Source organism: Chelonoidis abingdonii, chromosome 14, assembly GCF_003597395.2.
Source record: "Chelonoidis abingdonii isolate Lonesome George chromosome 14, CheloAbing_2.0, whole genome shotgun sequence".
In the NCBI taxonomy this organism is placed as follows: domain Eukaryota; kingdom Metazoa; phylum Chordata; order Testudines; family Testudinidae; genus Chelonoidis; species Chelonoidis abingdonii.
Genome location: NC_133782.1, coordinates 13053203 through 13077615, shown reverse-complemented (window position 1 = coordinate 13077615; position 24413 = coordinate 13053203). Strand labels below are relative to the sequence as shown.

The 24413-nt window shown below is 41.0% G+C and overlaps 1 protein-coding gene across 2 annotated transcripts in view; it reads left to right on the top strand.

Moving 5' to 3' along the window:
* The window catches only part of RTF2 (replication termination factor 2), a 59233-nt gene extending 53493 nt beyond the window's left edge, over nt 1-5740 (top strand). For both annotated transcript variants that reach the window (XM_032782573.2, XM_075072254.1), the window contains one exon: nt 2582-5740. In XM_032782573.2, the coding sequence (XP_032638464.1) occupies nt 2582-2769 (188 nt within the window). In that variant the 3' untranslated portion in view covers nt 2770-5740. The remainder of the gene's footprint in view (nt 1-2581) is intronic.
* Nucleotides 5741-24413: the final 18673 nt, after the last annotated feature.

Here is a 24413-nt window from a genome sequence, read left to right as displayed (position 1 = left end):
AACAGTCTAACATTTGTGCACACATGGAGGTGTTAAAACTTTCCAAAGGCACAAGTGTGTGTGCAGAGTACATTCCAGTGTTAGCATGCGCACCTAGAAGCCTGGGTCTGACAATTGGGTCCTTAATATAATTCGTTTTTTCTTTCTACATGTCTGTTTTACCAATAGTATCGTAATCAGTTCCGCTTTGTGGTGTTAATACTATTATTTAGGAGTCAAAGAAGACTGAGAGGAAATAGTAAACAAACCATAAAAAGGTCAGCTATGCTAGAAGTAGTGTTTTTAAAAAAAAAACATAAAAAAAAAACCTTCCCAAAATAAATGATCCCATGAGGGATTTGTTCAATACATCATAGAAGAGGATTTAGTGTAAATTAAGATGGGATCATCTTATGGTTTTCATTACCAATTCCAGTTTTTATGGGATTTAACTTGGTAAAAATAAATATTCTTACCCATCTAAGTATGCAACCATTGGTAATGGTGGTGGGAGTTTCTAACATTTGCAGAAAATTTGTTGTCATTTCCCATTAAATCTGAAGAAGTAGTCTCTTTTGACATTCCTTTCAACTGAGACTTACCAGCTTTGGATCTTTTAATAACTTGATTGCTGTCCTGCTACATGTCAGTGAGAACACTGGAGAGTAACTTCAGGACATACCTAATGTATTCAGCAGCAGTCATGCAGTTAAGATTACACTTGGCTACCCATTAGTCCAGAGAGTATCAGTATGATTTTAGGTAATATATATGACAAAACTGAATGTCTGATATTGATTTTTTTTTTTTTTTTATCCAGAGCTATAAAAATGAGCACATTGTAAAGGTCAGAGTTTAGAAATGAGATTCAAAATCATGCAAGTTCAGAAAATGTTGTCTTCTCTTACTGTAAGAAAAAGTCATGTAATGTTTGATGAATCCAGAGAGAGTTCAGTGATGAGGAATATGCTTCTGTGTAGTATGCAGAGTATTTTCATTATAAGTGTGTGGACCCCTGCCTCTCCCCAAAGAACTACTGAGTTCTTCAGTTTAGAAATGATGATTCTTAAATTGATATTTTATCCTAAATGATTATTATTGCTAGTAGATCTCTAATAACATACTAACTCTAATCATGCTTGAAATAGAGCAAAGGAATAATTGCTTGACCCTTTTGAAATGACAGGTCATTAATTTATGTCTCTGCATAAATAGGTTGCATTAATGAACTGAAAAGAAAAATCCAGTGAGGGGGAAAGAAACCTAGGTAGGTTAGTATCAGAGGGGTAGCCGTCTTAGTCTGGATCTCTAAAAGCAGCAAAGAATCCTGTGGCACCGTATAGACTAACAGACGTTTTGGAGCATGAGCTTTCGTGGGTGAATACCCACTTTGTCAGATGCATCAGATGCGTCACCCACGAAAGCTCATGCTCCAAAACGTCTGTTAGTCTATAAGGTGCCACAGGATTCTTTGCTGCTCTTAGGTAGGTTAGGAGCAGGGTGGAAATTAATTTGCTGAATGCTGGGCCCTAAAATTTCCATGGATTTACAGGACCCATTTTGATTCTTTCATATATCTTGGTCGGTATCTTTGAGTTCTTGTTCCCCAAGGTGAGGATAAACCTCTTCATGGAGTTATTTTTCAGGGAAGGGATGGGTACTCCAAATCCACCTTTTGTTACTCCTCTCCAGTCAATTAAGAGGGCATTTTCCAAAATGAGAAGGCTAAGGTCCATGATTATTTAGGATTGTATGTGCAATTCCAATGATTGCATGCACAAATCAGGTAAATGTACATACAGATATGCTCCAAACTAGCAATACACATGCAGCTGTGCCTAATTTACACATAATGGCAGTAATTATGTGCAGTTTCTGCCAAACTTTTGTGTACACATTTTTTCCTTGTGGTCTAAAGCTTCTGCTTTTTAAAAATCTTGCTGTACCTCCATCCTTGGAAAAGACTGAGCATTTCTGCCAGTGTTTGCAGAGAGGAGCTTCCATATTAGCAGTAAATCCAACACACAAGAGGAGATGACATCAGAAACAAAGGGATGGGTATTTTTCTGGCTTAAATGAAAAATGATTAAAAGACATGTAGGCCAATGTTGCTGCTTATCAATGACTTCATCAGTGATAAAGGGAGTAGATAGATTCTCAAGCGATAAACATGTAATGAGTGTAGCTTTTGTCATTTGATAACTAACCTTAAAACAATAGCTGAAGAAAAATATCCTCCTACACTTACTTGCTAAGTCCAGAGGTCAGAGCTCTGTTTTTTGCATACAGCAGTAGATGATGTCAATACTGGGTTAAGCAGTGCAGAAGGGTAAGGGAGGGTGTACATGTACACACAGTAGAGAGAGATGGGCTTTCCTGTATGTAGATTTAGCCGCCAATTTTGTGTGTGTGGAAAGAGGTACAAATTACATAAACTAGAAACTACCTCATGCATTAATGAAAGATATTTGTAGCTGTCAGATTTCTGAACCAAGCCATCAATAAACTTATCTTCCAGAGGTGCAAAAATGATTTTTTTAAATAACTTTGGGGTTTTTTAGATTTGCAAATTAGAGAAGCTGTATTTTTGTTTCTTCTCTAGAAGCTAATGGAAGCTCTTCTGCATCAGGAAAAATCAGTAAAGCTTCAGCTGGCACCACCAAGAGATCTATTGTTGACAGTGAGGAGAAATCAGAGGCATACAAGTCTATTTTTACATCACACAGCTCAGCAAAACGCTCGAAGGAAGAGTCTTCCAACTGGATTACTCACACAGCGTACTATTTCTGAAACAATTGTGTGCATGATTGTAACAGTCATAGCTGCTTTTCTTCCCAGAGGCTTTTTCTGTGTAACTCTGATACAGGGTGTTCATCGTAATCTGATGTTATCTGGTATTATTCAGTTTGCAAGATGTTTATAAACTTGTGAATAACCAGTGTACCTAGGTTGTTTGCAGCTACTATTCAATAAGAAATAGATGGCCAAAATCCATGTCTGGTAATGTGACTTATTTTAAAAGATTATTTACAAAAAGTATAATTCTTTAGGGTCAGATTCTGCCATCCTTAGTTACACTGAGTAGTATTTTACTCTTGATTGCTGTTTGTTAGGATTGCAGAATCTGCATACTAGTAGATATATCCTTCCATGCTTTTAGATGCAGAATGATTACCTACACAATTTAGCTGCAGTTGTAATTGAACTTCTCTTTGTATTTGTTAAGACTGAATTTAATTTCTGTAATTTTCTGACACTGCTTTCTAACAATAAAACCCTCCACAATATTTCCTTTCTTACTTTAATCAAAACCAGTACACATCTCTCTTAAAGATACTAGAGATCGCTTTGAGTTAATGCTTGTCAGGCTGGAGTCATTTGGAAAGCTCGGTGTGATCTCAGAAATAAAAGTAAAAACTTTTACAATAGTCTTCTGTTCCATTTCAAAGGAGAAGGTCAGTGGGGAAAATTTTTTCCTATTTACTGCTAAATTATTTTTAAAGAAGGTCCCAAAATCATTGTGTTTGTTCCTCCAAAAAGTGTTCTAGTTTTTTTTCCTCTTACATTAGAAATACCAAGTTTGGGCTTCCATCTTTTTGTTGGAGAACTGTGTAGGAGAATGGCATCACACTATGTTGAAACTTGAGCTGGAGCTTTCTTTCTCTTAATTGAAGTAGCAAAGGCTGGTTTTTGTACACTATTAAGAAGCAGTTTGCCTTTAATTAAAACAAATTGATGGATGCAAATCTTTTTAGCTCAACTGAAAAATCTGAACACACTTATTACCGTAACTCTGGATGTTTGAGAATTTGGAGAAGCATTTAGTTCATCTGGTTAAAGCTGTTTTATGAGCCTAGCACTTTAAAATGAATGTCAGTGTCTTTAAATATACATTAAAAGATTGGTGATTCTGACTCAAGGGTTTGAGTGGAAGAGAGAAGAATTCTACAGCGGACTCCTTAAAGAAATCAATATTAAACTTCGTTTAAAAAAAAAAGGACTTGCATCTGTGCAAAGAAAACTGTCTTAGCTAGTCTGCTTTGTTTTTAATATAAAAAGTCCAGATTTATGGAAAACTGAGTGTCCCTTTTACATGTTTTAATGATTTCTGTGGCAAGTAGCAGTTTTGATTTAAGGGGGAAGTTTACAGATACTGTACAGTGCAAGGTATGGAAATATTTGCTTTTAAAATCTATTTTACTTAACGTTATTTCCTAGCTACTTTTTAGAAACTGCAAGCCTGTTACCACACTATGGCTACTAATTTCACCCTTTTTTTAATTTTTACTCTAGACAGGCTAGACTATAGAAGTTCAGCTATACCTTTCAATGAATCCTTCAGTTTTTTGATAGAATCACTTTGCAAGAGTATGGAAGAGAGTTTTGATTATTACATGATGAATCTGACCTCATTTATATAAAAAGCTGTGGATTAAATTTCAGAAACATCCCAAAAGAAGTGCTCACAGTATCTCTGAGTGCAAATGTTTGCCCAGCAAAATAGTGTCATTACATGAGGGAATGCTCACCCAGATGTGTGCATTCTTTTATGTGGATAAACAGATGCACCCGCAAACTTTGGGGGTGGATTAATAAAGACCATTTTAAATTTGGGCCTTTTGTTTCTTCAAATGCAGTGTTAATCTTTCTTTGCACTTTCTTGCCTTGCAGATTAGTGAAATGTGCTGCTTCCAAAACGTCTGTAATCCATGTTTCTTGATTCCTGTCCTAAAACTTCTAACAGGAACTGAACGTGGTAAACAGTCCAATTCAAGTCCAAGTCAGAATTGCCTGCGTAGACCTGAGTGATGCTATGTGCATGTACAGCAAGGCACAGTGACTTGCTCTTAATTTGATCAAATCTGTCCCTGTAACTGTAACTGAAATAAGCGGTTGCTTTTGTCATATGACCATGAAGTTCGTGGTAGCCTACGTAACATATGCCAGTGCTTGGATAGAGCAACTTTTAGGTGTTAGTCATCTTTCATTGTCATATGCTTTCCTCTGGGCCCTTTTTTAACCTTATTTGAAATTTAGCGATCCTTTTTAAATGTTAACTTTCCACTTCCAATTACTCAGTGGTCTAACAATGTTCAATAATACCTACTTAAAGTGATCAAAATAAAAGCTGGAAGCTACTTTTAGGTTTGTTTTTAAAAAAAAAAAATGTTATAGCCTTTGTTCAAACTAACCAAGCTAAAATTACAGTAATTAGTAGGCTTTTAAAGCTACTGCAAAATGATGTTACATTCTTACTTTTCTGTGTGACAACAATTAATTAGCCTTGTAATTTATTTTGAAGTGTCTTCCTTTATGATTAGCAATAATTAATTGGAAGTTTAGATGATTTGTTTATACTTGTCTACATGGTTTTTCTGATTCATGTGTGTAGAATGCAATGGATATTATTTTGTAATTATTTTGAGACATAATTAAGCATTATTTCCATGGGAGTTTGTCATGAAACATACATGATAAGCATTTCAGTTGTCCAAATACGTTAACTCATAGGATCCATACAATTAATATTTCAATCAAGTCAGTCTGAGGCTTAGTTGAGTTTCAAGGAAGTCCACATTTTATATTTATATATGTATCTAGCAATTATCTTTGTTCTTCCCATTCTGTATTTTTTTTCTCTTCATTCTTTTCATTTATTTTGCAAGCACAAACATTGAGTTCAGCGTGGTACAATTCAGAAATTGACAGTCCTTTTATCTGCAATCTAATCCTGCTTTGACAACAAATGAATATCAGTGTGTTCTAGCACACCTTTTTACAATGTGTAGTAGTCCCATGAGATAATGGGGTAATGCTTATTTTATTTTGATAATTTCTTTGCCAAACCATGTGATAATGTAACTATAAATATTAAGCATGGAAATTGAGGGGTGGAACCCTGCAAATCTGTAGATATCTGCTTTATATCTGCAGATGTGGATGTGGAGATCCGTGGACCATTTTCAGGAATAGCAGCATGGATGCAGATACAAATTTTGCATCCGCACAGGCCTCTGACAGTAAGAGCCAAGTGGTCAGCTGTGGGGAACCGCAGCACAGATCCTCCACCTGCCCTGGGTGGGGAGCCTGGGAAGCAGGGACACTGGGCAGGGAGCTGCTTGGACCCCCCACCCAGGGCAGGTGGAGGGTCTGCCCCAGCTCCCTAGAACTGCCTGCCCGGCTCTTACCGTGGCTGGGCTGCAGTTCCGAGCCGCTTCCCCTCAGGCCAGAGCTGGGTCAGAGAGAGCCGCGCTGGCATCTGTGGGGAGCCTGGGTCCCTCCACTTGCCCTGGGGGGAAGGGACAGTGGGGGGGGGGCTGGGGGGGAGGCAGGGACATGAGCCAGGGGCTGCTCGAGTCCCCTGCCCAGGGCAGGTGGAGCATCCACATGGCTGCCAGTACAGCTCTCCTCGACCTGGCTCCAGCCGGGGGCAGGGCAGTTTGGAGCTGCAGCCCAACCACGGTAACAGCCACCTGGGCAGCTGTGGGGAGTCACAGCAGAGCCTCTACCTACCCTGAGCAGGGGGCCTGAATAGCTCCCGGGCAGCTCCACCGATCTCCCCCAGGCCAGGCCAGTGTGGAGCCCAGCCGGGGAGCTGTGGGGAGCCACTGTGGACCCTCCATCTGTTGGTGGTGCAGTGGGGAGGGTGCTGAGAGCAGCCCTGACCTTGTCCTCCCCTCTTGCCCAGCTCCTCGCCCTGCTGAGGGCAAGTGGAGGGTCCACAACTCCACACGGGCTCCCCACAGGGCTCTCCCTGACCAGACTGGCAGGGGGGATGCCTTGGAGCCCCAGCCTGGCCCCCAGGGTAGATCCCTGCAAAGCCATAGATAGTGACAGATAATTTTTGCAGGTAGTGGCTCAGATGCAGATACACATTTGTGTGTCCATACAGGGCTCTATTGATGGGAGTTTTGCCATTGACTTCATTGGAGCTGGGGTTTTACCCCAAGTATATTATGGAGGCATTGGAAGCAACTCCATAGCTACAATTATGTTCAGTTTTTCACTTGCAAGGGGATTAAAATCCCCCTTTCACAGTTCAATAACACTGAATTCAATCTACAAATTTAGCACCGTTCCAGTTTCTGTTCAGAGAATAATTTATTTCACAATGATAATAGGTGAAAATACTTTGAGAAACTGGAATTCATCCTTTTTCGAAATTTCACCTGGCAGTCCCACTTCACTTTGGCTCCTTATAACTATACAACGACCGTCACCTCATACTCTTCTACATCAGCATAAATTCTTGCAGATAGGCTTCTCTGGAAATTTAGTCTTTCCAGGTGAATAAGCTTTCCCCTCCACTTACTACATTTTGTTTTTCCTCCAAGACAAGTGGATCAGTTAGAATCCACCAGCTACATCCAGTATCAGACACTTTCTCCATTGTCCACTGCTCATTTTTTCCTCCCTAGTACTGCTTTTCCACAGAGATCCTCAGCCGGCTCCCCACTCAGGGGAGGCTGGCTAGGCCAGGAGGCTAGGCCCACAGAATGGGATGTGCTGGTTTTAGAATCATGCTTGTTCTACACTGTTTGCAAGCCAATCTGCATTTGTTGGACTAGCTGAGGAGTCTGTCTCATCTGACCTAACTTTCTCTTCACCTTCCAGCCCAGGTCCTGGACCTAGCATGGGTTGGGAAAGGAGCGGAAGTCCTGGATGGATTGGGAGCCTGGTTCATCAGGTTGTGATTTTTAGTTTGTTGCTCCTGAATGGTTCGCCAAAGAAAGAAGCTGCCTCTTTAGTGGAGTTTGTCAGGGAATTTGCTTGTAAATCTCCTTCTCTCCCCATTGCTGATAGGGGCAGGTTTCTGACTCCCTGTGTGACCTTGGCCAAGTCACTTAACCTGTCTGTACCTAGTTTCCGCATTTGGAAAATGTGCATTAAATTTACCTACCTTGCAAGGATGTTGTAAGACATGATTGTAATCTTTGAAAGAGCAATATATTTATGCAAAGTGTAGTCATATTATTGCATTGCAAAAGGCAGTTGTAATAAATTACATCCACTCCAGGCAGCACAAGGATTGCTTTTCCCTAAATTAAACATTAAAGACTGGCCTAATTGGCTATGGGAACAAGCAGCTGCTTTAGATTAAGCTTAAAATAGAATGGCTGCTAGTTTAGCAGCTTAAACTTCCCTAATGACTGTCAAGAATGGCGGGAATCCCCACAGAGCTAGTTTTAATTAAAAAAACAACCCACAACCAATTAGATATCCTTTAATATCCGTTTTGCACTTTATATCTAGTGATAAACTCTTTGCACCTTGTGAGCTTCCAAAATGCAGGCTCGAACTCTCCTACCAAACTAAAGAAATGCACAACAGCTTCTTGCTCAAGTATTCAGACTAAGCAAACTGGTCACCCAGATATAAAAAAATAATCTTCAGTATTTGGTCTCAACCTGGACATACTCATGTGTTTATATAAAGCATGCTGAGCTCTATAGTCTAAATGGTTCCCCCTTCTAATGTGGTGTCAAGTTAACAACCTGAGAGTTTTTTAAAGTGTGTTTCATTGTTTAAACATATTTAACTCATGTTAAGGTTAACGTGCATTATTCAGACTGACAAAAGTGCTGAAATTACACAAGTGTTTGTAATAATTAGATCACGTTTTTGATTGGCAAAGGGGGATGGGAATGTTGGGAGTTTCAGTGCTTCTGAATGGGGCTGATTAATAGCACTGACAAGCCAGGCACAATGCATGCTTGTGTGGTTCAAGTGAACCCCATGCAGCTCTGCCAGGGCTTGAGTCCTAGTTTCCATCTCGCCTGCTCTTCAGCTGTGCGATCTCTCATGCCAGTAGTTGTCTGTGTAATGTAGCCTTTATGTGGACAAAATTTTTATTATGTGCATTTCTAATATGTCCATCAATGTAGGATGATGGTAATCCCCAAAACAGGGATTTGATTGAAGCAAATAACTTAACTTATGAAACTTTCCAGAGATGAAAACCTGAGCCATCAACATACTGCATTGCCTAGTCCAGCTTTGATACATAGAATAGTCTCTCTTTTTTCATGGTTTTCATTGAGTTTATAAGACCTTAAATGTTAGTTCCCCTTTATTAGCAAATCTGTAACTATTAGAAATGGGCATGAAATCTGATGAGGTGGAGGAGGAAAATATATTGTCCCACATCTGTCTGAGATATTTTTATACCTTCCTTTGAACCATCCGATGCTGGCTGTTGCCAGAGACAGAATACTGGATTGGATGGACCTTGGGCCTGATCCAATGTGGCATTTCCTGTGTTCCTACAAGATAATACCATCTTTCTCCTCTTTCTTAATATTTGAACGAGTTCTCCTGTTTAATGGTGTGAAACACAGTTCTGCTTGCTTTGCTTGTCTGCACTGCTGAGCTAGATGGACCTGTTTAACCAGTCATTTACTTCCCCGCTCCTTTGGGCATAACCCTACTTACGCCCTGTCTGGTCTGTACAGGTGGCCACTGGTCCACAGAAAGAGGAATTCCTTACCTGTTAATTGCTTTCTGTGACCCAGTTCCACCAGTGCTTCCTTAGGTTCTCTTGTTACTTGCTTGTTCAAACTTTAAAGTTCCTGCATGACATACTTTAGTTTCATGGAAGCACTAACTGGACAAAAATACATGGAGTGGGGTGATGGGACTGAAGCATGGGAAGGTGTTCTTGATCTGATTGTTGATCTACCTGATTTGCATATGGGAATGGGAAGAACTGAACCCATCTAATATTCAGAGGAGATTTAGCAGGTAGGATATTCTCATCTGGCACAAATCCATTCCTGGTTTAGATCTACTGCCATCAGTGGAGTTAAACCAAGGATGAATTTGACCTGTTACCTCTACATAAAACAAATGTCTAGGGGAGAGACTATTTAAAAGGCAGTTCAGTGAGGTGAGAGATTTTTAAGATGAAATAGGAGTAAAGGGTTGAAATTGAGCCAAGGAAAAACTCCTAACACTGAAGTCCACTATGCTGTAAAATAATTCCTTGGGGGAAGTGATGGAAGCCCTAATAATTTATAACTCAAATGGCCAAAGCAACAAAGGACAAATTGAAGGGAATAACATTGCAGAGACAAATTAGGGGGGAGGATTTTCTCTCTAGTTACAATGAGATGATCCAAGATCAGCCAGTTTTAGCCGTCCAGCTGTTTTGTGAAAGTTTAAGAGAAATAGTTTCAGTATGAAGCACTTACTATTCATGTACCTACCTGAGAGCTGAATAAAACCCTTAATGAACACCTGCTTCTCACCTCTACAGTGTTACAGAAATCCACCAAAAGCAAGTAAGACATCCAGACATGCCTTATGATTATATTTGGGCTTAATGATCCCAAAGTGAGCTGTGCTTTGACCCAAAGGCGGAGGATTTAGGCTTACACACAGTTTACTTGTGAGCTATCCTCTGACGTGTGTGTAAAGCTGTATTGGGTCCTGTCAGGAATGTGGACTTGCAGCTGTGCCTGTTCAGTCTCCAGGCAGCCTATGAGCACAGCAGGGCCACCTGTTTCACTGATGAAGTCAGCAAGCCTGCTTTTAACCCCAGCAGCAACAACTGATCTCTGGCTACTCAATGTACATGCCCACAGCTGTGATCTTTTCTCTGCCTCCCTTGCTCCTGCCTTGTTCCCAGCCTTGCTCCTGTCCTGCCCACTCCAGCCCTGCATGTTTCCTTACTCTGACTCCTGGTCCCCCACTCCAAGCTCTGACCTTTGGCTTGTTCCCTGAGCACCATCTCCAGCTTCCACCACTAGGCCTAACCACCCCTGTTCCAACCACCCCTCACATCTTGATTCATGGCAAGTGCAACCTGTTCTTAGTTTGCAAGCTCTTTGGGGCAAGGACTTTGTGCTTGTAACACCTGCTAACATAATGGAGCTGGTTAGGAGTTCTGAGTTCTATAATATTAATGTATTTCAAACCCTTGTTGAAATTAAATAATGTGTATCAGCCTCTCTTGGGTGTAGATATTCAGTAGATCACATGATTTTTACACACCTTTCAGCAAAAATATTGCAGAGAACGTGAGCTGCAGTTGATAACATTATCCATTTGGTGGCACCAAAAGTACAGCCCAAAGAAGCATAGTTCTGGCACAGTTTTGTAGAGGAAAGCCTGTTATTATTAACATGCAATGAAAAAAGAAAGCATATGACAACCGAGGAAACCCTCCATAATGCTGGAACAGAGCATTGCATTGCATTAAGGTATATATCTGTGAATGAATATAAATGTGCACAACAGAATGAGTTCTGCTTACTCTCAAGGCTCTGACAGCAGATTAATAAATATCTACTGCATTATCTCCCTGTCTCTTTTCATGTCCCACCACATCTTGGCATAGCCCAAGCTACTCGCTCAGCTGTTCCCCTTAGTGTTCTCCCTCCTGTGTCCACTTCAGAGATTACCCCCTAGCCCCGGTACTCCCTTACTGACAATGTCCACAATGCCTCTTGCTTGTCATGTAAGTTCTCTCATGCTCACCTCTTCAGGCTTGCCTAAATATAGACTATAGCTAAATACATTATCAGGAAAGTTTTTGCTTTGTGTCACCAACAACAACAATGCACTTGCCTCCCATGTGATGGTCTAATTAATATTTATGTATTATGGTATTGCCTAGAAGTCCTGAAGAACCAGCAGAACTCTATTGTGCTAGCTAGCCCCTGTACAAACACAGAGGAAGATATAATCCCTGCATTGTAGAGTTTACAGTTTAATTTTACTGACTCAACTTCTCTCTACTACCTCTTCTCGTCTCTGTTACCTTTTTGTGTTGTCTTTGTTTTTACCTATATTGTAAACTCTTATAGGAAGGGACTCAATATTAATTGTTTTGTAAAGCAGAATAAAAATGATCGGCAATTAACTTACACATTTTAAAAAGATACGTGCAGGTTAAGATACTCTCAATCATTTATACACCCCTTCCCTCTGAATCTTGGCTCCTTGGGAAATCTGTACAGTAAAAATCCCCCACCAAAATTTTGATTTGGGATTATTAAATCATTTTGAACTGTGTATTATATTTTTAAAATATTCAATATGTGATAACATTTTATAGAAGTCTAAACAAGACGAATCAAAATGATAAAGTTAAACAAAATGTTTAGACCTTTTCCCTGATGAAAATTTTGTTGTGAATTGAAACAAAGTCCCACAAAACATTTAGATTTTGACAAAATTGCATTTTCTGTTGGAAAACTGTGTTGTTGAAAATGTTTCAACCAGCTTGACTTTCAATTTTTACTACTTTAGGTTTGGTTAAGGTCATGTCAAGTAGTTTCGGTCCAAAATCTAGATGTGGGATTTTAAAAAATCTCTTAGAAATCTTTCATAAAATTAATATTTGCAAATTGAAAAACACGCTGAAAATGTTTTTCTATCTTAAATATAAGTGTCTTGCAGCATTGGCAGCTCAAACATAGGAGAGTATTTAGCTGTTACATGAGCATCCAAAGGTGAAACTGAAAAGAAAAATTATGCAACGGTGAACCTGACAAGTCTAATTGCATTGTTAAAACAGAGCAAAATGTAAAATAAAAAAATGAATAGTGAAAAACAAATTAGATTTATAAAATCTTATACAACCAACTGACTAACTACATACAACCAACAGTAGTACTATGAGGTAGATTTTGCTTAAGTGTTTGTATTGAGGGTGTCATAGAGCAGGTCAGAGCTCTTGACAGTCAGGCTTCTGGGAGGACCCTGGAAAGTCAGTGTATTATAAGAATGTATTATCCCAAAGGCGGCCCTGTTACCATTGACAGCTTTGTAGATTTGTCAGAACTGTAAAGAAAAAGACCAAAATTGTGACATGTCACCCTGGTGCTACAATCCTCCTAGAAATCAGAGCTTCCAGGGTAAATTATTCTGTGGCATAACTTAAACAGTATCAGCAGGGGAAGAGACTCTGGCTGAGTAATCTAGTAATGAGCCTTTTACATCTAGAATAAAGGTTCAAATCCAGTCCACCTCCAAAGTGGCTGAGTCTCTAGCACCCGCTGATTGGCTGATACCCTTCATCCTATTCCACTGAGTCCAGTCCCCTGCCTTCACTTGCAGGACTGGTTTTACCCTGATCCCTAAGTGGCTCCCTTAAGGATTAAACTTGCAACGCTGGGTTTAGCAGGCCAATACTCAAACCACTGAACTATTCCTCCCCCCTATTCCAGGTAGACAGGCACCTTCAGTACAATTGCTACCCCTGCAAGCACAGCAGAGGCTGAGGATTGACTGTGCAGTGGTCTGTCAGCTTGCCCTTAGAAGACAAGGGTGGAGGGGAGGAACTGGTAATCTGGCACTGCCCCTGCCTTTGATGTAACTGTTCTGTGGATGAACATGCTTTCATTCTCCAGTGCTCTAATCGAGCGTCCCTTTTATACTCTTGCTGATGTTTTTTAACCTATACAAATAGTTCTTTGGTCACACCAGAAACTCTCCCCTCCCACACACACACCCCACCCATCTGGCTTATTCCTCCAAATGGAGTCTAGGGTTTCACTGGCTGTAGTCCTAAGGTCTCTGGGGCTTCTCCACAGGCAGTCATGTTAATAGCAAGACTGCCAAGAAACAAACCATAAGAGCCACCTTGTTTCCTCTGCACCATGTAATTCTCTGATTCAAATATTACCTTGAAGATCACTGCATCCTTACATGCTATTCTTGTTCTCTTTCCTCCAGAACATACTGAAACAGTTTTAACATACACAGAAAGCCACCTAGTTAAATAATGCAGTCCGCCTTGCAATGGTGGCTCCATCGCTCCTTTAGGTAGATCTATGACACTAACATTTTCAGCTGTTGACTGTTGATTTTATCTGTTTCTGATCTAAAATTATGCCATGTTTACTTTAAAAGGGTGTGGTGGGTGGTTTTATTCTGAGATGAAGATTCAGTGTTTGCCTGGAAAATGGACTTGCTCTGCTCAACCAGCTCTGGATTCCAGAGTTGAGAGTATTAGTTTGTCTCGTTCAGTTTGTATCATTTCTATGGTTATTTATATTTTAGAAGCTGACGTCTATTTACTTCAGTAGACATTGTACTGTAATCTGCAATGGCTTTGTGCCTCATGGCCAGACATTCCCAGCTGAACTTGTATCATGTTCACATTCTTAATATATATTTTGTGCTGTAAACATTTGCACTGATTGCTGTGCTCCGGTTGGACTCATGGGTGAAAGGAACTCTCTAGGCGAGCTAGTAGAACTCCCTATGTCAAGCATCTATACCAGGGGCGAGCAAACTTTTTGGCCTGAGGGCCACATCGGGTTTCGGAAATTTTATGGAGGGCCGGTTAGGGGAGAGGGTTGTGGCCTGGCCCCCATCTCCTATCTGCCCCCCCGACTCCTGCCCCACCCAATCCCCCTGTTCCTTGATGGCCCACCCCCGGGACCCCTGCCCCATCCAAACCCCCCTACTCCCTGTCCCCTGACTGCCCCATCCAAACCCTCCTCTCATTCTTGACAGCCCCCCTGGGATCCCTGCCCCATCCAACCACCCATTCCCGCTGTTCCCTGACTGCCCCCTGCCACCCCATCCAACCTGACTGCTCCCCAGGATCCCTGCCCCCATTCATCCCTCTATTTCCCCTCAAGCGCCCCAATTCCTATCCCCGCTCCTGACCACCACCCCGAACTCCTCTGCCCTCTATCCAACCCCCTCTCCTCCCTGCTCCCATACTGCGCTGCCTGAAGCACTGGTGGCACTACAGCTGCACTGCCTGGCTGGAGCCGGGACATGCCACTACCACTGTGCAGCGCAGAGACTGGGTCAGGCTGGGCTCTGCAGCTGTGCTGCCCCAGGAGCTCACAGCCCCATTGCCCAGAGCATTGCACTGACAGCAGAGTGAGTGAGCTGAGGTTGCGGGGGAGGAGGGATAGCAGGGGAGGGGCTGGGGCAAGCCTCCCAGGCCAAGAGCCCATGGGCCGTAGTTTCCCCACCCTTGATCTATACTAAAAACTATATTACAAAATATTTTCAATAAGCTGCTCTAATCTGTCTTTCAGTGGGTGAAATCCTGACCCCGCATTTTGCCATCAATGAGTGAGGATTTCACCCATTGTCTTTAAAGGATGTTCTGTAACTTCCTCACTAAGCAATCTGCTTCACTGTTACCAAATTCCATTCAATATCTGCATGAAACTCATTCCTTTTCAACCTTTCCCACCATGAGTTTATTTAAAAAGAGACGCAAATTAAAAGGATTAACAAACAAATACCCATGATCAGTTAAGGAGTCACTCTGCCCCTTTTATCTCCTTCACATGGGAATATCACAGACAGTTTAAATGATCTGTGTTCATGAAACATTCATTAAAGGCACCACTAAATGATGTAAGAATTTCTTGTGTATATGTAGAGCTTTACAGGCATAGATCCTAAAATGCTTTCCAAAGTTGGGTAATCCAATGCCCATTTTAAAGATGAGAAAACTGAGGCAAAAAGGGGAAGAAAGGATTTGCCCAAAGTTACATGGTTGGGAATTAGGTCCCAGGTACCCAGACTGATAGACTTTTGCTTGTCCGTAGCGACCCCTCTTACTGAATTGTTTATTTCACAAATATTTTACATCTTCCCATCAAAATAGTTATCATCTGTCTGTACCACACTCATTTTCATGCAAGCAATCCCAACCTGAGCAAATGTGAAACCATAGTCCCTTCCATGTGAAAGAACTTCGAATTTTCCCAATACACCTCTACCTCGATATAACGCTGTCCTTGGGAACCAAAAAAATCTTACTGTGTTATAGGTGAAACTGTGTTATATTGAACTTGCTTGGATGCACCAGAATGTGCAGTCCCCCCCCCCCCCCGAGTGCTGCTTTTGCATGTTATATCCAAATTAGTGTTATATCGGGTGGCGTTATATTGGGGTAGCGGTGTATGACTAAAGAGTTGTGACTGTGAGATGAGACTGGATGGACTGCATTACATAGTATAAATGGAAGCTCTGTTTCTCTTTTGAAAATGCAAAAAAAGTATCAAGCAATTTTTCCTTTTCATACACCAGAAGTTGGCTGGTATCTTTTAATAAGTAACTAAATGAGCACTCAAAGACACATAATCACACAATAACATGTGTGATCACAGTTCTGCATTGTAAGGGATTAGAAGGGATTAGATAAATTTCCCCTCATCTTTTTGTACAGACAGGATAGAATAACTTTTTAAAGAATTTGATTGCAGAACTGTCTGGTAAGAGCCTTTATTCCTAACTGATTTATGTTGTGTATGTCTCTTATTTGAGCACATTTTTTAAAAACTGGTATTGCAGAGATCTTAAATCCTACTATGCATGAAGCACATCTCAAGGTGCTCTCCACTTCTCAGAGGGTGACTGGGTAGGAGGCATGGTGTAAAAATGGTGTCATTTGCCTGAATTGCTCAATCTTGCAGTATTCTCACCATCTACAAATTAACAACAAACATTTTCGAAGGAGACGTCTCTGCTGCCCTACACCATTGTTCAAGGACCTGGCTGCAACATTCTTATCTTGTAGTGTAGATGGGACTTCACTGTCTTTGACTCATATTTTGTCCAAGAAATTAGCCTAATTTGGGAGCATGGTTAAAATGTGAGTAGGTCCTATCTAATACTACACCGCCCTGTTTTAACCATGGTGGAGAGTCCAAGTGAGTCCCCTGACATGGCATCCCCCATCTGTCTGAGTTTCGGTCTACCAGTCTGTAAAATGGATGCAATAATACTTACCTACTTGCAGGTGTATTGAACTCTGGTGAAATAAACATTTTTAGACATCTTTGGACAAAGGACTGATTTAAAAAATCATATTCAAGGGTGAGATTTTCAAAAGTGCCTAAGTGGCTTTGGAGAACAAATCCCATTGAAAGTTCTGAACCTGACACTTCTCTTTCACTCTCTGGTGCCTTCCTCCTACTCACACTCTTCCTGTAACCAAAACAGCAGCAGTATCCACAATGACTCCATATACACAGGTATGTCATATTCTAGTATGCTGCTTTCCACATCCCATCCCGACCCCCCTCCATCAAACCTGCAGCTGGAAGAAGACATGCTGTAGCAGCATTAAAAGTTCAGATGGAATATATATGGAATTTGTAGGGGAGGGGGAAGTTCCTAAAATACTAGTCATCAGCTCAGATCTCTGATCTTACAAATCTGACAAGATATTTGCTGTGGTAATACTCAGTAACTCATGTATTGGGGATGGGGAGATGGATGGGCCAATGCCCTGCCTGACCGTCAACAATAGGCAATATCCAACAGTGAAAAGGGGGATGGGGGGTGGGTTTCCAATCTTCAGTGCAACCTGCTCATGTATTTCATTATGGCTCTTCTGATCCAGGCTGGTTCCATTGCATTCTTATATTGAGTGTTGCTTGTTTGCCAAATCCAGTGGTGGTAACCTACATAGACTACATGGGGCAAAGGGCAGGTTATTTTTTTCTACTTTGGCTTAAGTCAGACAGGATCCAGCAGTTTTAATTTTGACCTAAGGCCGTACTGAAAAAGTTAATGTATCACAAGCAATATTCTAACTCTGGATAGTTTGCACCTTGGTGCCTCTCTATCTAAGGACACACAACATAGTACAGGGCATATTTACCCCTTAGGAATAACAGTCATTTGCATTCAAATAGTCTTGCAAAACCTGAAGAGTCCTGATGTGCTTCAAAGCACAGAAATGCAGCCACCTCTGGGGTGGGGGGAAGCACCCACCAGCATTGTACAGCAGGAAGAGGAGAAAGCCAAAGATAGTGAGATGTGAATGCCTACCCTTTGAAAAAGTCCCAAGGGATCCTTAGTGTCCACGTAGAACAAAAAGGACATTGATTTTAAATCAGTACGTTAAAATTTGAACAGAGATAGCACTTAAAAATGTTGATATCACAATTCTGCATTTTGCAATGACTTATTATTAAATGGATAGTAATGCTAACTGAAAGGGTAGACGTGTTCATTGTTTCATAAAATATAAATTTGATGGAACAGGAAGCATGAAGTCCAACTTTCTTAGCAGTTTCTCGCTTGAGCCTGTTGTGCCCAGAGCAGTGTGAGGCAATCCCCACTGGACAAAAGCTGTGGTCTTTACCTGCTGAGAAGAGACTGGTTACACAGCAAAGCACCTTGCCTTGAGCAACACCTAACAAGGTAACGATTTTACTCCGGTTTTGCCCCCTCTTTGTTTTTAGAGTTTTGCACTGACCAATACTAACCTTGGGGTCAGGAGGTTTCAGTTAAACAGCCAGGAAATGCCCTCCCCATTGTTCATTATTACCCATTTAACAACTTTAAATATTCCACAATACATTTCAATGACACAAAATGGCTGTTTTGAGAATGGTTTTTTTTTTGCAAAGTGCTCGGTGTTTGTATTTAAAAGACCTCCAAAGAGACGGAGAGGGATAGTTGACGCTTCTGTTGGAGCCAAGACAGAATGAGACATTAGCACCAGACTCAGCAAGGTGGGACCTCAAGTTTTGCTTACACTGGGAAGGAAATTTTCGCAACCTCAAAGGCTAGAGACTTTTTTTTTTATTAATGCATATCCTACTCACTGTGACAGTATCAAAGGGAGGTTACAAAATTTTGCAAACAATGAAAGATGTGTAAAATAGACCATTCCCCCTCTTTGCAACCTATCACATACAAACAATTAAAAACCAAAATCCTCACCTGATTATTGACCCTAATCAACATGAAGCCAGGTAAAACAAAAGTGGCTTGCATTTCTTCCCCTAGGCTGTCAGATCAAGACTCTGGTAATATCAAGTGGAAGGAAATTAGGCATGTTCCAGTATTCCAGCCCTTCACCCAATTGGTACTGCAGTGAAGGGGTGCTGAGAGCTAGGGCTATTTTACAGACATGTTGGTGAACTGGTTAAAAAGCTGCTACTGAGTGTGTCTTCACTGGAGTAAAAGGTGTGTTCTTACCTCATGTTAACTAACATATGGTAATGAACAGGAGGTAAAATCCTACTGAACACAAGGCAGCTTTAGCTGTCACACATGGTAGGACAACAAGGTAAAGATTATTGAGAAACTTAGGGTTTATCTCAACCCCAGAGGTTGAAGCTGAAGGCCTTTTTATGATTTAACATCTCCTTTGGCCTCTCTTGTAAGGGCTTATTTAAATGGAGAAGTTACTCCAGAATAAGGTAGGGTGTGAATTTAAAGCACAATAGTAATTCTGGAATGGCTATAGCTTATTCTGCAATAGCTGTTCTGGTCAAGTTCCCTGTGTAGTCAGATCCTCCTTCCTGCTCCCTGTATGGTAAATACTGAAAGCCCACCTCATGCTTTTGAGCTCAAGATGAAAGTGAAACCTACCACAAGGCTCACGAAAGGGATGTTTGCCCAGAGTTTAGAGAGCTGGAGACAGTTTGCTGCACCTTTTGATTCTATCTGTCCAGCTTTGATGTGTTTCATCTTATGGAATCAAAACTTTCAGGAGACTAAAACAGCTAGCTAGCTGCTATCTCGTATTTTCTTACTAAAATGTTCCAGGGAATAAGAGCTTGTCTCCAAGGAGAAATACACCAGCATTAATATTTCAGTACCTAGTGTAACCTCCTGGGTGGGCATTGATTCCAGCACAAGAATGTCTTTTTCTGGTTTAGTTTATATCACTTCCAAAGTTTTAAATAACATCAGAACTGCTGATATTCCACTATGCAGTTTGGAGTCCATATTATATATACATATACTGCTACAAGATTTTATCTCACTCACCCCATGTTATATATATATATATATATTTGGAGCAGCTTTAGTTTGGGATGTTACTCTTGAGTGGTGAAGCCAGGAGTGAGTTATGTAGATCAGCCAAATGAGAATGCTACAGAACACCTGTAAAGCCAGGTGCCTTCATTAACATGTGACCTACTGTAGAGGGCTCAGAGGGAAGCATAAAACCTCTAAAAATGTCCTAAAATAGCTTTCCTATAAATAAAAATATCACAACTTTAAATAATACTATCTTGGTACCTTGCAGGACTAGAAGCAAGTGCTATGTCCCATTGGGAAGCTGGAATCTCCTCTTCCCTGTAGTATAAAGCTCCAATTTCTAGCTCTGCCATGATGTGAGATTCAAGGTGGGGGTTAAAGTCCTGACAATTGTGGGTATAGGAAAGCTGTCACTAGTACAGGAGTAAATGTTACTTGTCCTGGGCCTCTGGCTGGAGTAATTTTGAGGGTAAAATTCCATGCATGAGAGGTGGTTAGAGAGTTGGAAGGAGGACACATTTCTCTTTCCTAAAAGACAGCTGTTTGAAGCTGTTCTGAACTTTGGAATGTTAGAATAAGCCCCAGCAAGATGGATTATTAGGTGGAAGACACGTGTGGTGTTCAAAAGTAGATGATAAATTGCAGACCCTTGTCATAAATGAATTTAACACCTGGATAGCATATCCATAACTTTGTATACCACATATATCTTCAGATACATACACCTAATGTTCTAATATACGTTGATTCCTATTGCTGTGTGGGTCTGTCTATGCTGGTGGGGGGGATATTTGTACCAGTGTAACCCTCCGGTGCAGATGCGCTTCACCAATGTAATAAAGTGTTTGCATTGGTGTGGCTGCATCTGCGTTAGGAGTTTGCACCAGTATTACTATATTGGTACAAACACCCCCATTATGTGGTGAAAAAGACCCACACAGATGCTGTAGGTGCAGCCATAGCTAATATGTATTTACTAGCAACACTGAGCCACAGCAGATGAGGTGTGTAGAATACTTGAACTTTATGCTATCTTGCTCCTTTCACTAAAAGATCACAAAGCACTAGGAGGCATTTCACACATGGATTAATTGGGGCACAAAGTTAAAAGGATATTGATCAACTCAACAATCACACTTATGCCTGAAAAAAATTGCATCAACGCTGGTACAAGTAACACCCAAGAGGACCATAAGGGAACATAAAACAGATTATTTTTGCTAATATTTTTTCAGATTAATTTGTGCATTTGATGGCCCTTTGTGGGTAGTCAATTGACTGTGTTATTTGGTTGGTCTTTCATATTGCAACACAGGATAATTTTTTAAGTGCTTGTAAAGCCACGAAAATTAGCAGAGGGACTTGGGCAGGTGTAGTTCCTGAAACTATTTTAACTCATTTTTTAAACTGACTAATTTTAAATTGATTGTGTCCCTTTAAATGATTTGTCCAAGGTCACAGACAGAATCGATAGCAAAGCCAGGCACAGACTCAGGTATTCTGACTCCTAGCCCCCTGCTCTAGCTATTAGGCCATATTTCTTTTGACATATAATGATCCCTCAATAAATATCTGGGTACTCCTGAGAACATTTTCTCTAAATCACACCAGTCATTTTCCAGCTATTACTTAAGAAAGTAGATCTGAAATAAGAACAGGAGTACTTGTGGCACTTAAGAGACTAACAAATTTATTTCAGCATAAGCTTTCGTGGGCTACAGCTCATGTAGCTCTCAATGTATCTCAAGTTCCCATAGCAATGTGAACTTGTGGAACTCACTGATATATTCAGAAGAATTCATAAAAAGTTCAAAAGATAATTTGTACTTAGATAAATAAGAACAGCATTTGCAATGACATGAGGTAGTCTAACAATTACAAGGAGCACCAGTCTTCACACTTAACTGATCACCACCTAGAGACAGGAAGAAATGTGCTTGTCTGGTGAAATACTGCAGAATTTTCCTAGTACATGTAGGGGGACAGTGTCTCTTTCCCCTGAAATGCCTCGTAATCCACTGTCAGAGGCTCAGCAGAGCATTGATCCTTCTGTCTCCAGCATTATCTGTGTCCCTAAACATCTTATCTATATTTTGAATTACTGCAATTGAGATTGACAAGGTGGGTGAGGCAGTATCTTTTATTGGACCAACTTCTGTTGGTGAGAGAGACAAACTTTTGTGCTTACACAGAATAACCTGGAGACCTATTACCTCACCCACCTTGTCTCTCTAATACAGGGGTCAGCAATCTTTCAGAAATGCTGTGCTGAGTCTTCATTTATTCACTCTTATTTAAGTTTTCTCGCGTGCCAGTAATACATTTTAATTTTTTTAGATGGTTTCTTTCTATAAGTCTATAATATATAACTAAACTATTGTTGTATGTAAAGTAAATAAGGTTGTTAAAATGTTTAAGAAGCTTCATTTAAAATTAAATTAAAATGCAGAGCCCCTCTGGCCAGTGGCCAGAATGCAGGCAGTGTGAGTGCCACTGAAAATCAGCCTTCGGCACACAGGCCATAGGTTGCCTACCCTTGCTCTAATATCTGGGACCCACACGGCTACAACAACGCTACATGCAATTCAGATTCTGAGCCTCTCCTTTTCCTTTAGCGTTGTCCTGCCCAGATAGAGGTTATTTATTGATATCAGAGGAGCCTCTCTATAGTTCACTCTTCCTCTTAATCAAGTGCTAACTTTCAGACATGGCCTTTTCAAATGTCAACCACATTAACCCTTTCACTGCTGCTACTCTGAAATCTGTATCTCTGAAGACTTTTTTCAGACATGCCACTGATGTAGAGGGAGGAGTGATTGTCCAGTGGGGAGGGCCTGGGACTTAGGAGATGTGGGTTCTATTCTATGCTCTACCACAGACTTCCTGTGTGACCTTGGGCAAGACACTTAATCTTTGTATACTTAAAAAGGTTTGCTGATATAGATATACTGGTAGAGCTATACTGACAAACTCCTCCAGTGGAGATGCAGCTTATTCTGGCAAAAGACTTCATTTAGCAGTTTGGTTTAAACCAATTTCCTTAATGGACTAAGCTATACTGGTAAAAGTACTTTTTTTTAACCAGTATATTTGCATGTATACTAGAGCTTCTGCCATCCTACCTATGTTGATTAGGGGTGTGATTTATTTTTCTTCACACTCATAACTAACAAAGCTATGCTGCTAAAACTTTGTGGTGCAGACTAGGCCTAAGTATCTGTGTGCCTCAAGTCTTTCATCTGAAAAGCAGGAATGTTACGTGAGGATAAATGCATGATTGTGAGATGTTCAGATACTGTGGTAACGGAAGACAGATAAGTACCATAGATAGAGCCAGTTTCTCTCACATCAGATTCCAATTTAGTTCATACAATAGTCAAATGTCATCTTTAATTTATAAGGGTGCTGCTACCACACCCATTGGCAGGGATATCAGCATTTGTGTGTGTGGTTTTAAAAAAGAAGAAGAATCCAAATTTTTCCCCTGCAGAATCCAAGCTGAAATGTCAAGTGCCAAATTTTCAGCCACTCCCCAAACAGGCCTCCTTATTTGCAAAGTACTGATTGCGTCTGTGAAATGAGGCACCCCTCTGGTTTGTTCATACAGGATCTGCATTTGCAGGTGTAGGTAAATGTGGGTGCACAATATGTGTGTGACCAATTTTACAGGCACAACCAACTTTGTGCACAGATTTGGGTGTGGAATTTTGGAGGCCAGGGCCAGAAATTAGCCTTAAAAATGAAATTCCTAGCCCCCTCCTTTGTGCAGATAGTGTTATCTAGACAAGTCAATGGACTGTTACCCTGTTAGCCCAGCCTTGCAGAAAGCTGTCTCCAGACAAACAATAGTGGTAGCAATGCAAGTGTGAACTCATCCCTCCCCTCTGTTCACTTCAAAGGTTCATGGTGGCTATTTAAATGCTACCATTATTAAGCAGGGCAAGGACTGTCTCTGGCCAAGGCTACACTACAAACTTTTGCTTGCACAGCTAGGTCAGTCAGGGTCATGACTTGTGACCAATATAGCTGGGCTGGCAAAAGCCCCCGGTAAAGACAATTATATTACCAAATTGTGCTTTTGTTGGCATAGTTTAATTTGCTCTAGGGGGCTAAAATAAGCAATGCTATCACATTAGGGTTTAGCTACAGTCCTGTAGCTGCACCATTGCATGCCCTTAGTGTAGATCTGGTTCACTGGGGTAAACCATAACTTGCATTGGTGCAACTTGACCTGGTGTGAAACCATGTCTACCTCAGGGGTTTGCACCTCTGCAGCTGCATTATTGTGGCTATATTGTGGAGGTACGCCCTAAGGTAGTGGTTCTCAAACTTTTGTACTGGTGACTCCTTTTACGTAGCAAGTCTCTGTGCGACCCGCCCCCCCCCCCCCGTATAAATTAAAAACACTTTTTTACATATTTAACACTATTATAAATGCTGGAGGCAAAGCGGGGTTTGGGGTGGAGGCTGACAGCTCTCTACCCCCCATGTAATAACCTCATGACCCCCTGAAGGGTCCCGACCCCCAGTTTGAGAGCCCCTGCCCTAAGGAATAATACTCAGTAGACTCAAGGGCCTCTCTTCTAAATATCTGCCATGATTTTTCATTACAGTGCCTCAGGGTATATCTACACTACGGGATTATACCGATTTTACAGAAACCGGTTTTTTAAAACAGATTGTATAAAGTCGAGTGCACGCGGCCACACTAAGCCCATTAATTC